The sequence below is a fragment of the Pelecanus crispus genome, chromosome Z (genome assembly GCF_030463565.1).
Source record: "Pelecanus crispus isolate bPelCri1 chromosome Z, bPelCri1.pri, whole genome shotgun sequence".
NCBI lineage: Eukaryota > Metazoa > Chordata > Aves > Pelecaniformes > Pelecanidae > Pelecanus > Pelecanus crispus.
Genome location: NC_134676.1, coordinates 44,326,348 through 44,338,672, shown reverse-complemented (window position 1 = coordinate 44,338,672; position 12,325 = coordinate 44,326,348). Strand labels below are relative to the sequence as shown.

General features: G+C 40.8%; 2 protein-coding genes across 4 annotated transcripts in view; both read left to right on the top strand.

The window, feature by feature from the left end:
- The first annotated feature begins 89 nt into the window (after positions 1–89).
- Positions 90–8,016, top strand: QNG1 (Q-nucleotide N-glycosylase 1). 2 transcript variants are annotated; one of them, XM_075726898.1, is made up of 4 exons: positions 90–426; positions 1,437–1,696; positions 6,008–6,203; positions 7,531–8,016. In XM_075726898.1, the coding sequence occupies exons 1-4, from the start codon at positions 90–92 to the stop codon at positions 7,761–7,763; spliced, it is 1,026 nt and encodes a 341-aa protein (XP_075583013.1). In that variant the 3' UTR covers positions 7,764–8,016. The 2 variants fall into 2 exon arrangements, with proteins under 2 accessions (XP_075583013.1, XP_075583014.1); XM_075726899.1 differs by lacking the exon at positions 90–426 and adding an exon at positions 680–893.
- Positions 8,017–10,230: 2,214 nt separating this feature from the next.
- The window catches only part of KIF27 (kinesin family member 27), a 31,635-nt gene continuing 29,540 nt past the window's right edge, over positions 10,231–12,325 (top strand). For both annotated transcript variants that reach the window (XM_075726203.1, XM_075726204.1), the window contains exons 1-2: positions 10,231–10,619; positions 11,262–11,462. In XM_075726203.1, coding sequence (XP_075582318.1) covers positions 10,310–10,619; positions 11,262–11,462 — 511 coding nt within the window. In that variant the 5' untranslated portion in view covers positions 10,231–10,309. The remainder of the gene's footprint in view (positions 10,620–11,261; positions 11,463–12,325) is intronic.

Here is a 12,325-nt window from a genome sequence, read left to right as displayed (position 1 = left end):
TGCGCGGGCGGCGGGCAGGCCGGCCGCTCCCGGAGAGGGGCTGGCCTTGAAGGCGTGCGTGTTTCCTGCCCCCAGAGAAGCGGCCGAGCATGGAGGTGTTCCCGTCCCCGCTGGAGTCCGCCAGGTTTATAGCCGGCAACAGCAAAGATGTCTCCGTGGACGAGGAGGGGGCGCGGCGGGTGGCGGAGAGTTTGTTCGACAAAGCCTCGGCGGCCGAGTTCGGGCTGGCGGGGTGGAAGAGCCTCCACGAGCTGAACCCCCGGGCCGCCAGCGAGGAGGCGGTGGAGTGGGTGTTCCTGGTGGACACCCTCAACTTCTCCTTCTGGTCCGAGCAGGAGGAGCAGAAGTACCTGGTGAAGTACAAGGGTAAAACGTACAGCGGCTACTGGTCCCTCTGCGCCGCCGTCAACAGGGCCCTGGACGACGGTTAGTGAGCGCCGCGGCGCGGGGCTGCCGCTGCCGCCGCTCTCAGGGCCGGGCCTCGGCGGGCCGGGCCTCGGCGGGCCGGGCCTCGGCCCCCCGCGGAGCAGCCGGGGCAGGGGCGTTGGGAACCGAGCGACGAGGAGCGAAGGAAGACGCTGCCTCCGAAGCGGGGGCCGTTCGTCCGCGCTGTCGCGGGCCGCGGTGGTCGCGCCGCAGGCGCAGGCCGCCCCGTTGCGCTGGGGGGAGGCCGCGGGACGCGCTTTAGGAACGCCCTGTACGGAATGTCTGGCTCTAATTGGGTTATCCCTGTGCCATTAAGGAGACTTTAAGGAAATGTCTGTAGTCAGCTGGTCGTGACTTCTGTTATTTCACGTGTGTTCTTAAGATAAGTCGCGTATTTCCGTGACAAATGAGAAAACGCGGCTTACGCCGAGAATCCTCGGGACTAATCTAGTACCAAAGCGGCTCCAGTAAGTCTGAAAACCCGCATGCCTCCAAAACCGGTATTTTAGCGCTCACTCTTGTTGCTGCCATCAGAAAGAAACCCGTATTTGTAGGTGTAGATGGAAGCTTTAACTGATTCCCTACATACTTGTTTGTAAATTAAGGGAAGGTTTGCCTTAAGATACTTTCTGTAAATGCGCGACCTGATTAGGAGCTAAGGGAAAACAGGCCTATGCAGACTACACTAACTATATTTGCCAGTGTGCTGTGTAACCGCCACACTCAAAGATGAAGACTAAGCAGTTGGGAAAATTACATACAAAAAGTAAGACAGGTTTCATGGCTGCAGGTTGGAAATTGTTATCTGTAGAAGGAAGCGCTGGGTGCAAACGCAAATCTAGTTTTAAGTAGCTATGTGGGTGTGATTATTGCTGAACACTCGGCTGATTTAAAGAGTTGATAGACTCTTTAGATCTTACCATATAAATGCTCTCGTCTGTAGCAGGCCATCGTGTTAAGTCGTAAGGCATGTTGTGATAGCCTAAACATCTTATTTTTCCTTTCTCAAGGAATACCTATTACCAGTGCATCGTATTTTGCCACTATGACGCTTGACCAAGTTAGGCACGTGTTTCGCTCTGACACAGAAGTGCCCATACCTTTGATAGAAGAAAGACATCGGGTGCTAAATGAAAGCGGAACAGTTCTGTTAGAGAAGTTTGGAGGCTCTTTCCTCACCTGTGTTAAAATGAGTGACAAAAGCGCTCAGAAACTACTACGTCTAGTACTGGAAAATTTTCCTTCTTACAGAGATGAAGCAGTATTCGAGGTAAGCTGGTTCTAACATTGTATTTCTACGATAAGAATTTACTCCTTACTGATGGTGACTTTAAAAGACAGCTCTTAGGTTGTCTACGTAAATTTTTCTCATTCAAGGATAGTCAGTTCAGAATTGATCTAATATTTGTGAACTGTTGGGATTTTTAATCCAGGGAATGGAAGGTGAACAGAAATGTTTCTTTGGAACTCAGGCACTCAAAAGTAAAATTCAAGGGAAATAAGAAGGAAAATTACTATTATTTCAGTATTTTTGCCTCAAATCAGTAAACATACTGGTCTGTATAATGAAAAGAAAATCAGACTTTGAAGCAGTTGATCTTAATGTAAATTGCTATGAGTCATGCAGATAGGGAAGAAGGTTCTTGAAATAATACTCTTGGACCACAATATACTTTTTGTTCAGCTGGGGTAAAATTACTGAGATTTTATTTCTGTATCAGTCTAAACCTCTGAAAACAAAATCACACAATTTATTAACAGTAAAAGAATCTTGATTGTCTTAAGCCCTTAAATAGTCAGGAATGTATTTCTAATGGCAACAGTCACCTTTTTCCCCAGAGGACAGCCACTTTTTTTATATGCTGTCTCTGTCTTCATGACTCCCAAGTTCCCAGTTTGACCACGAGTCCTTTGTACTCCTTACAAATGCATAATATTTGAGATAATTTCCGCCTGAAAAATCAGAATCTTTTTTTCCCTTCCCCTCTACCCCCCCCCCCCGCCTTGAATTGCTCCCAGCCCCTCTCTCCCCCATCTCTTTCTTCTCTTACCTTGAGGATTTTTGCAGCTAATGAATGAAATGAAACTCTGGTAGAATTGTGAAAATGTACAACTACTGGGAATCCACACTATTAGCTGTTGTTGATTCAACAGGCATTGCACAAATGACTACAGGCCAGAATTAACCTATACTTCTGGCAGGGTTGACAGTATACTGAAGCTTTTTGGAGCCATTTTCCTGAAAGAAACTAGTGGGAAGTAAACAGAGGCTATCTGGTATTTTCTGTGTCTCTGGTTTTGCCTGTACAGGCATGATCTTTATTTAGCATCAGTGACACATGTAGCTGCTCCTGTGCTCCGTTCCATCTACAGTAGTATTCAGCTGTTACATCATTATGTCCAAAAAACTTTATTCTAGTGACAGTGCAGCCTCTGCTGATAGTCTGTGCAGTCCTTTCGAGGTAACTCTCTGGAACACCAATCACTGGAGCTTTGAACCTATTGCATTTATCACTTAAATCTGCCCTTCAGTAAGTGGCATGATTTTACCTTCCTTTGTCTCCTGCTATGAAGTAAGATATGTTCGCATGAAAAATCAGAGGTTCTTTCTAACTAATCTTTGAAGCTACTCAGTTAATTTATTGGGATTTTTTGCACATAAAGTAATTTTTTGACCACTTTTGTGATCAAAAAGGAAATATTATTATGATCAAAAAGTAAAGTGATAAATAGAGTATTTTCTTATCTTTATAGTGACTGTATTCATTGACGTAATGTCTTTCATGAGATGATGCTGAGTGCTTTATAAAGCAAGCCTCCCTAAAAGCAGCAGCAGACTACAGAAAGAAAAGATGTTCCAAAAATGATCCCAGACCGTAAGCACTGACATAGTAGTAAAGCCTGTTGCATGAATATGGAAGCTGTTTTTCTGCTTTCACTAAGCAAGATGTGTATTTTGAAGGTGGGTGAAATAAAGTAGACCAAGTTTACACCCTACTTGTTTTAAAAAAAAAAAAAAAAAAATCAGTGTTAGCACTTAATGCAATGTGACATGGATCACAATATCAACATCACTTCTATCGCAGCAGGTTGAGCTCTCACAAGTAAGACTTTGCCTTCAGTAAAGGGCTAGGAGGGAACGGAAAAGATTGTGAGTTTTCCAATAGCAAACCAGTGGTTTTCAGTAACTCTAATAGAAATACATAAGATTATAAAATAAATTCTATAATAGAATCATACTATCCCAGACTACTACAGGTCTCCTATGTTCTGACCTTCTAGAGGAACTTCTAAAATTAACTTGTAAATTTTTTCCAAACACACACACAAAATATTTTTTCATAATTAGACATTACTGAATATGATTATAGAAGTTGCCAGTGTTCTTTTGCTTCTGACAGGTGAATTGTAAACCAAAACCAAAATCCCCAAAACCTTTTTATCCTTGAGTGGCTAGTTTATACTTAGATGCTGTGCTGAATTTGAATCCTGACAGAAGTTAAATATTTGACTATGTTATACCCACCTATCAAGGTTTTCATGTTCTGACATAGACACAGTGGAGTCCTTTCTGAGCTTCCAGTCATTGACATTGTGTGTATTTATCTTCTGTTTCCCATCACCTGGGACCAAGATTGTAACCACGATCCTCCTATTTGCTTTTTTTAATTAGCTGTGCTGTCACATTGTGCTCTTTGCCAACACAATATACCTTCTTTCTTTTAGTATCAGTAGTTCATAATTAGTTATGTCTCTTGATACTGGCTCATTGCAGTGGAGAGGAGACACAAGTGTTCCTGTACATGGTAGCTTTTCCTGGAAAGTGAGGGTGTTGCAGAAAAAAAAGTGTAGTTGTATTGCCATCTGGTAAAATGTTCCATTTCTGGACAAATGATACTATCTTTGAGACATAGTATCATCCACCTAAAGCTTTGCTGTCTTTTTGTTGGAAAGAAGGGTGTGAAAATTTACTAGAAGTGCTCAATAGTCTTTTTCATATTGAGAATTTTACATAAACTTCAGAAGATCTGTGCAGCATAAAAATTAACAGTAATTGAAACAATGAAATTATAAATTTGTCTGCTCAATGACAAGTCCCAGACAGTATTTTTCTTCCAAATTAAATCGCAGCATGAGATGAAAAGTTCCATTTGAATTCTCCCTTCCTCTGCTTTTCCAAAATGGTGTGGTGCTGGAGACGATTGGAAAAAATAGAAATATTGGAAAAATCTTAATGCTATAAAAGAGCAACGTCCTTGGTTTCCATTAGCTTTGGGCCGGTTGGAGCTATGGTGGGATTTGGTCTGTTAATTATTTACTTCCTGTTGTGATGTTTCAAGTGGTGTTTTATTATTTAATATACAAAACTGTGTATGTTCTCTAGAAGTAAGTTTGTGCATCTATGTCAAGTATAGAATGCAGCACTGGGAATGAAGGAGTTTTTAGGATGTTTGCAGAAGTTGTTCTGTGAAATGTAGTTGGACATCTTGTTCTCAATGTTTTTTGGAGAATAGCATTTAATGACAAAAAATACACTTTGCACTCAGGAGTAGTAGTGTCTTGGCAATAAAGTAAAATTAAATTAGCTTAAAAATGCCATTTGTAAATTGTGGTGATGTGAAGGGTGGCAGAATAAAACTGGAAATAAGTCAAATCCCCATCTGCTTGTGTTTCAGCTTAACCATTGCAGTTACATATTGTTGTTTAGCACATGTTGTCAAAAGTTGAAAATGTCGTCTAGCTATAAAGGGAGGAAAAAAATGTAACCCATGAATACCTTTTTTTCTTAAAGACGCAGATTTACGTTCACGCATTGTATTCATCATAGAGTGAAAACCTCAACAGCATACAGATCGTAGCATATATTTAGTTTCTCCCCCTGTGAGTAGTCACAAAAGCATATAAATCTTTGCAGGATTAGTACCAGCAAAAAAGTTTATGACAAAAATAGAACCATGCATAGTACCCAAGAAAATCTCGTATACACCTTCTACTGGAATTAATTTTCCTCTCTCCTCTTTAACTAGCAAGATACACTACACAACACAGGAGCATTCATTAAAGTTTTCACTAGAATTTTATTTCCTTAACATTACAGATAAATTGATTAATGCAATGTTTTAATTGTCTGATCCAACACATGCCTTTTATGCTTCTCTCCTCGAAATAAGAGGTTGGATGACCTCTAGAGCTTCTGAAAGAATTGATGTTTGCTGGACTCCAGCTACAGTGTTTGCCAAGTGGAAGTAAACCAACATTAATGTGTTCTGAGATCCAAGCAGAATGTAAACAATTTTTATTCCACTGCAGTGACTTCTGCTATGTTTTTCTTTTATTTCAATTTATTTATGAGCATTTCATGTGATACTTGTTTGTGGTTCAGCATTGTTTAGATTTTAAGGTGTTTGAGAGTGTTGCACTTTTATTCTGTTTTAGCTAACTCATATGTTTGCTTAACTAAATTATAGTTCATGTTTCATAGAACAACGTAACTCTTACCTGTCTCTCTCTCTGTACATGTCATTTGCTGTATTAATTGATGTTTCAGGTACTTAAATAATTCGTAAATTTCTTTCATCAGAAAAAAAGGGTGTCTTTCTACAAGCGGGCACAAATACTTGTGGCTGATACGTGGAGTGTATTAGAAGGCAAAGGAGATGGCTCTTTTGACGACATTTCTAGTCTGACTATATTTGCTGACTACAGAATTCCTCAAGTTCTTGTTCACTTAAAAGCAATGAAGTATTCTGAAGAACTAATGAAGAAGCTACGTGAAGGTTTGTTCCTCCCTTACTAATATCGAGTAATCTTACCTCTTGACATTGTAGACTAAAGCTACTTTTAAAATGTTACGTTTTGTCCATGTAAGGGGTATGTGGGGTTTTGGTGGTGGGTGTTTTGGGGTATTTTTTGGCTCCAGGGAACAAGGATGACTTATGTAGTGATAACAGGAGGGAACTTACTCTCTAACAATGATCTTGAATGAGATCTTAAGGTTACATTTGTATAAAGATCCAGCTGTTCCTTGGATTAAACGTTGTTAAGGGAAGGATTACAGAGACTCTAAGCCAGTTAATCTCCTAGTTTCTGAAGGGCTGCTGTTGCCAAAACCACTTTTCAGCATGGGTGTAGTTGTAATTTTTGAGGTTTAGATAAAAGAAGCAACGATTTCTTCTTTAGTTAGAAGATGATGTGAAAGCATGGGTATTCCTCTCTACCTGTACTGAACAGCTAGTGGCAAGCAAGGTAATATTATAAGCATCCATTTAAAAAAAAAAAAAAAGATTGCTTTAAACTGGTTAATTGCATCAGACTAGAGTCTCATTTTTAAGTGTGGTTCCATCTTCCACTACTTCTTCGTAGTACTTAGTAACTACGAACTTCAGTGAATAAAAACATAAACCAATCCTTTTTCCCCTGTAAAATGACTGTATTTAGAGGTAGGACTGCTATTACGCAATTTTAAAATTACACAGCAAGATACAGATGAATGCAGACATCCATGGATCTTAATAGAATGGCCATATATATATATATCCGCCTATGTATCTGTATATAAAACAGATCATATAGACAATTTATCTTTTCCATGAATCCTAATAAGGACATTCCCATCCAAGTCATTCAAACAAACGGGTCCCTTTATATTTTTTTTTATATGTAGTTTTTTGGTGGTGTGGGGTTTTTTGCGGTTTTTTTGGTTGGTTGGTTGGTTGGGGTTTTTTAAATTTTTAAATCTTAAGAGTTATCCTGGCAGGAGATATACCATCTTGGAATTTGACTATGCTTTTTGTCTCCACAAGCAAAGAAATAGTATGTAATGTCTGGTATAACCCAAACACCTGTTCTTTTCTTAAACCACTCTCCTAGAATGCAGGATGTTGTTTTAATTGAATGGGAGATAAACTTATAAATGCATCTGGTAAAATTAAAGCAATCATTAGGAAATGTGTAGCAACATTGTTAGTGGTTGTAGTGTAAGTCATGAAAACTGCAGTCCTAGAATGGAATAAATGTCGGGGCAGGGGGTTTAAGCAAATTCAGGACATCCTGGGGCTTCTGTCTCTTGAATGTAATTGGATCGCTGCCTCTTGTGTCCTGCAGGAACAATTTTCCAGTCTGGAGATAAAGAGGAGGTGGAGATCCGTGGCTGTTCTATTTGGTGTTGTGCGTTGATTTGTAAGCACCTGCTGGAGCTCTATGAGAAGAAGGGTCAGGACATGCGTGACAAGATCAATGCGGTTTTACTTGATTATCATCTTTGGGACTATGCCAGGGATCACAGGGAAGAGATGAAAGATATTCCATTTCACCGAGTACGGTGTATATATTACTAAGTCTTGTATTGCATTATCTTTTGAATTGCAGTTATTCTTTTCATACGGTGGTTTGTTGTATACTAATTTGGAACTGGATAAATCCAGCGCTCTTTTTCTGATGATGTATTAACAACTGGCTTTCTTTTTCTCTGAATCTTTCACTCACTATGACTGGAATTAATAGTGTAAACTTTGCTGGAATCCATGTTAATTCAGGGTTTATTACTCCTGCTTTGAGTTCCGTATTTGTGTACACACACACACATATATACAGACACACACACACGTGCGTGCGTGTATGGACCTACCCATGTGTACCTCGGCCCTCGGGGCAGGGGTACCAGGCGGGCAAGTGCCTCGTCCCACCCGCGCTGAGGTTCTGTTGCTTACGTTCAGCCCTCGCTCGCCTCTCACGGCCACGCTTGGCGAAGAGGCGAACCCCTGCGTTCATTAAATAAACAGTGCAGTGATGTAAATCGCACGGGGCGGATCTCCCTTTGCGGTGCAGGGGGCAGCAAATGCCGGCGTCAGCCCCTGGGGGCGTGGCTTAGTCCCCGGGGGCGGGGCTTAGCGTGCGGGTCCGCCTCCCGCCGCCGGGGGGCGCTGTGGGCGGCGGGGGCGAGGCGGCGCCGCTCTGCCGCGGGGGCCGCCGCCGGACGTTGGCGCCGTTGCCTAGCGAGGCGCGGTAAATAACGGGGAGAGCCCGGCCGCCGCCGCCCCGGCTGGCTCCGCCGCGGCCTGCCGCCCTCCCTGCCGCGCCCCTCCGCCCGGGCCCGGCGGCAGCGGCCGGCGGCGCGGTGCGGGGGCCGGGGGCCGGCCTGGCGGGGCGCGGGACGGCGGGCCGCGCCGTAGGTGTAGCGGGGCCCCGCCAGCCCGGGCGCCTGGATTCCGCGGCCCCGGGCGGCTCCCGAGACCCAGACGTGATCCCGTTCCCGGCTCCTCTCAGGTTAGGAGTGAAAGGCGCACTTCGAGACACGGCAAACATGGGAAATGTAGTGGCCCGCTCTCAAAATACCCCTGCCAGCAGAAAGCCTTCCAGTGTATTTGCTCCTGCTTTCTGGCAGCCAAGGGCACGCGATGTATCCGCACCGGAGTATTTCTGTGGCTTTGGCGTATACCTTTTTCATATTCCCACATTCTCTCATGAAACAGTGAATAGGATTCCCCCTTCCCCCCCCCCCCCCCGCCATGACTTAGGGGGTTTTTGTTGGTTTTTTTTTTTTAATATAATTTTAAAAGGGTGGGGGGGAATGTCAGCACTTTAAAGCAGTGCTTGCTGGGGGATAAAAATAATGCCCTTGGATAAATAAAAACAGAAGTCGATCAAAATGTCTTTTGAATCAGTAGTTAGTAAGTTTATATAGTTGTTTCCAATTGCCATGTCCTTTCTGATATGAGTCTGACTTCAGTGTCTTGCTTTGCTTATTTGTTTTACTTCTGCTCAGTTAATAAAATGGGGCTTTTCCTTTTTCAGCTTCACATAGTTTCTCAACTTTGGATGGCCAACTTCTCACACTAAATGGAATAAAATGAAATGCAAAAACTCTTCTCTTTGCAACCACAAGACAACTGTTTAAGTCTGTCTGTTTTCAACAAACTTGAATTTTGGGGGCTTAGCTGATGAGTTCTGCCAGTTTGGTAATACAGCTTTCCTTAAAGGCAATGTGTGGGAGTTTAGTAACTAGAAGTTCAGCAAACTTTCCCTTGCACTGCAAAGATTCTTAAAATTATCAAAAAAAGAAAAAATATATGTTTGCGATCCAGCAGCATTTGGTATCTGTGAGGATTTTTGAATGTTCATGAAAGACAGCTGTAAAGAAAGGCTATTCCTTGGTATCTACAGCTGTGCTACTGTACAGTGCTTATGTTGCAAGAATGAATATGCGGGGAGCAGTATAAGGAGCCATGGTTGCTAAAATGAAAAACAATTACATGTGTGCTTAAACATGCAGATTAAAATCAGAGGCATGCATTATGTGTAGTAATTAGATACGTTTAAAATCACACATCCTTTGTAGGCAACACAACTGCTTTCTTTGTGCTTGTCAAGTTACAATGCTTGGTGGTTTTTAAGTGGACGAGGGTTTTAAAACAAAAGTTGTACATATAACTTCTGGAGAAGTTACCTATGCAGCATGAATGCAGGAGTAGGAAAATGAGAGGATTCATTGTCAGCATATGCTTTATCAGCAGTGTTTGTTAACAAGCTCTTACAAGATTGTTGCTTCATATGGCTGTGTTATGTTCAAATAGAAAATCAGGCAACTTTCAGACTTAAGGTTAAGTCTGCTAGCTTGGAAATTAATAGAGGGAAAATTAATTTATGAACACATTTAACAGTTATTAATATAGCTTCTTTTATATCAGATACTTTTCAAGAGTGTAATGGTGCTTATGGGTTCTTTAGGAAATGTCAACTTTCTACGTCAGCAGGATATTAATTATTATGTATTATATAATGTGGAAAACTCTTTCTTAGTTGCAGACAACTGCGAATGAGGTGAACACAGGAGTGGTAACAGATTTCTTGTTGACTGTGTGAATACTCAGTGGGAAGCACAGGGATGGAGTCTGGCATGGAGGAGATCCCAGTTAAAGTTGCAGTTCGAATCAGACCTCTGCTTTCCAAAGAAGTACTTCATAACCACCAAGTGTGTGTGAGATTAGTGCCAAATACACAACAAATTATCATTGGGAAAGACCGTGTCTTCACTTTTGATTTTGTATTTGGCAAAAACTCAACCCAAGAAGAAGTTTATACTGTTTGCATTAAGCCTCTTCTAGTGTCTTTGACTGAGGGATACAATGCTACGGTGTTTGCATATGGACAGACAGGTTCTGGGAAGACTTACACCATCGGAGGTGGCCACATTGGTAGGTTGTAGAAAGTTTTCGGGTTTTTTTAAATTGGTGAACAGTGTATTTGCGCAAGTTAAATATTTAATACATAACAGATGATGCTGCAGAGTTTTTAAGGGTAATAATTAAACTGTTCTAAAAACAAATTCTCCATAAATTAGGCTATACCAAAAATATCTAAGAAAAAACCAATTTATAAAGTGCTGTTTCTCATTTCCCATTTTAACATGCAACTTAAACTAGAATTTCTTCCTGAAATGGAATGTTTTGGAGATTCTTGCTACATTTATCTTACCTTGAAAATGTCTGCGTTAGGCAATTAATTGTTTGCTTGCTTGCTCTTTGCTTTTTTTGAGAGATGTTCCTATGACATCATAAAATTTATGATTTAAGTCTTCTAAATGGATGTAAATAGATTATTCTAAAGCTCTTGGTAATGTAATTTAGAACTTAACTTTGAATCCTATTAGTAGATGCAAACAAATATTCTGAACACCAGAAAAACAAATATTTGCAAAACTGCTTAGGAACACTCAGTTCTTCAGATTCCTTAGCATACTGAGTTGCAAATCTCACAGACTTCTCTCAATCTTCAGTCTTTGTAATTTATGTGGCAGAATGACTGCAACTTCTATGACATCTTTGCTTATATTTCAGCATCAATTGCAGAGGATGAAAAGGGCATAATCCCACGGGCTATTCAGGAATTATTTCAGCATATTTCTGAAAACCATAACATTGACTTCCATGTGAAAGTGTCTTATATAGAGGTTTACAAGGAAGAACTTCGAGATTTATTGGAGTTGGAGACCTCTGTGAAAGAATTACATATCCGAGAAGATGAAAAGGGAAATACAGGTAGGGTTTCAGCTCTAAAATTCAGTGTGTTTGGTTTCAGTTGTGTGCCCAAGTTATTCTTGCCTTCTCTTGAGAGAGCTTATTCATCACTAATACTAGAAAAAAGTTACATTTTCAGAATATAAACTCCGTTTAGCTGATTTGAAGCAGTTTTGGGTTTAGATGCCTGTGAATGATATAGATGTTCCATCAGAAATGGCAACAAATGATAAAGTAGAAATACAGTTATTGCTTCTGCAAATTCTGTCTAGAAACACAATAGTGTGCGATTATTTACTTGAGTAAGTATTTCAAGGTTAAACCTTTGCTTCTCCCTTCAAAATTGTAATTTTTAAGCCACTTATATTGTAAATATCTGCCTCTCTTTCACTATGAAATGAGTGGAAGAGAACATTTCATGAAGAATAGCATCTGATATTTCTTGGAGGCTTTGAAATTTACACTTATCCTATAGTTCTCCTGTCCGCTACATGAAAATTCTAAAAGAATCGACTGCAAAGATATTTTATTCTGAAACTGTATAATCTGTTTTGGGTTTTTTTCCCCTTTATTCTTTGTATTCTGATTGCTGTGTTTCCTCTAATATTAAGATACTGTTGCATTGAGCTGGCATGGTTTTCTTGCCTGTAGTTGGAAGAAGGCACTAATTTAGCTCAAATCTTGCAGACAATGTCATTGCTTCATGAGGACCCCGCAATATATTTTGAACTTCTTCTGTTATTCAGTACAATTCGACTCAACCTCAGTTGATTGTGCTAGGACATTTTCCGTCCTTCATTAAAACAAATGACAAAAAATATGCTTGGTAGGAGTACTTGGTAGAAGCACACTTCCACATTATTAGATTACTAATAGATACCTGT

Coding starts and splice junctions, on each gene's coding strand:
- QNG1 (XM_075726898.1), top strand. CDS start 90: ATGGAGGTGTTCCCGTCCCCGCTGGAGTCCGCCAGGTTTATAGCCGGC. Junction 1,697..6,007: donor GAGATGAAGCAGTATTCGAG/GTAAGCTGGTTC, acceptor TTCTTTCATCAG/AAAAAAAGGGTGTCTTTCTA. Junction 6,204..7,530: donor AATGAAGAAGCTACGTGAAG/GTTTGTTCCTCC, acceptor TGTGTCCTGCAG/GAACAATTTTCCAGTCTGGA.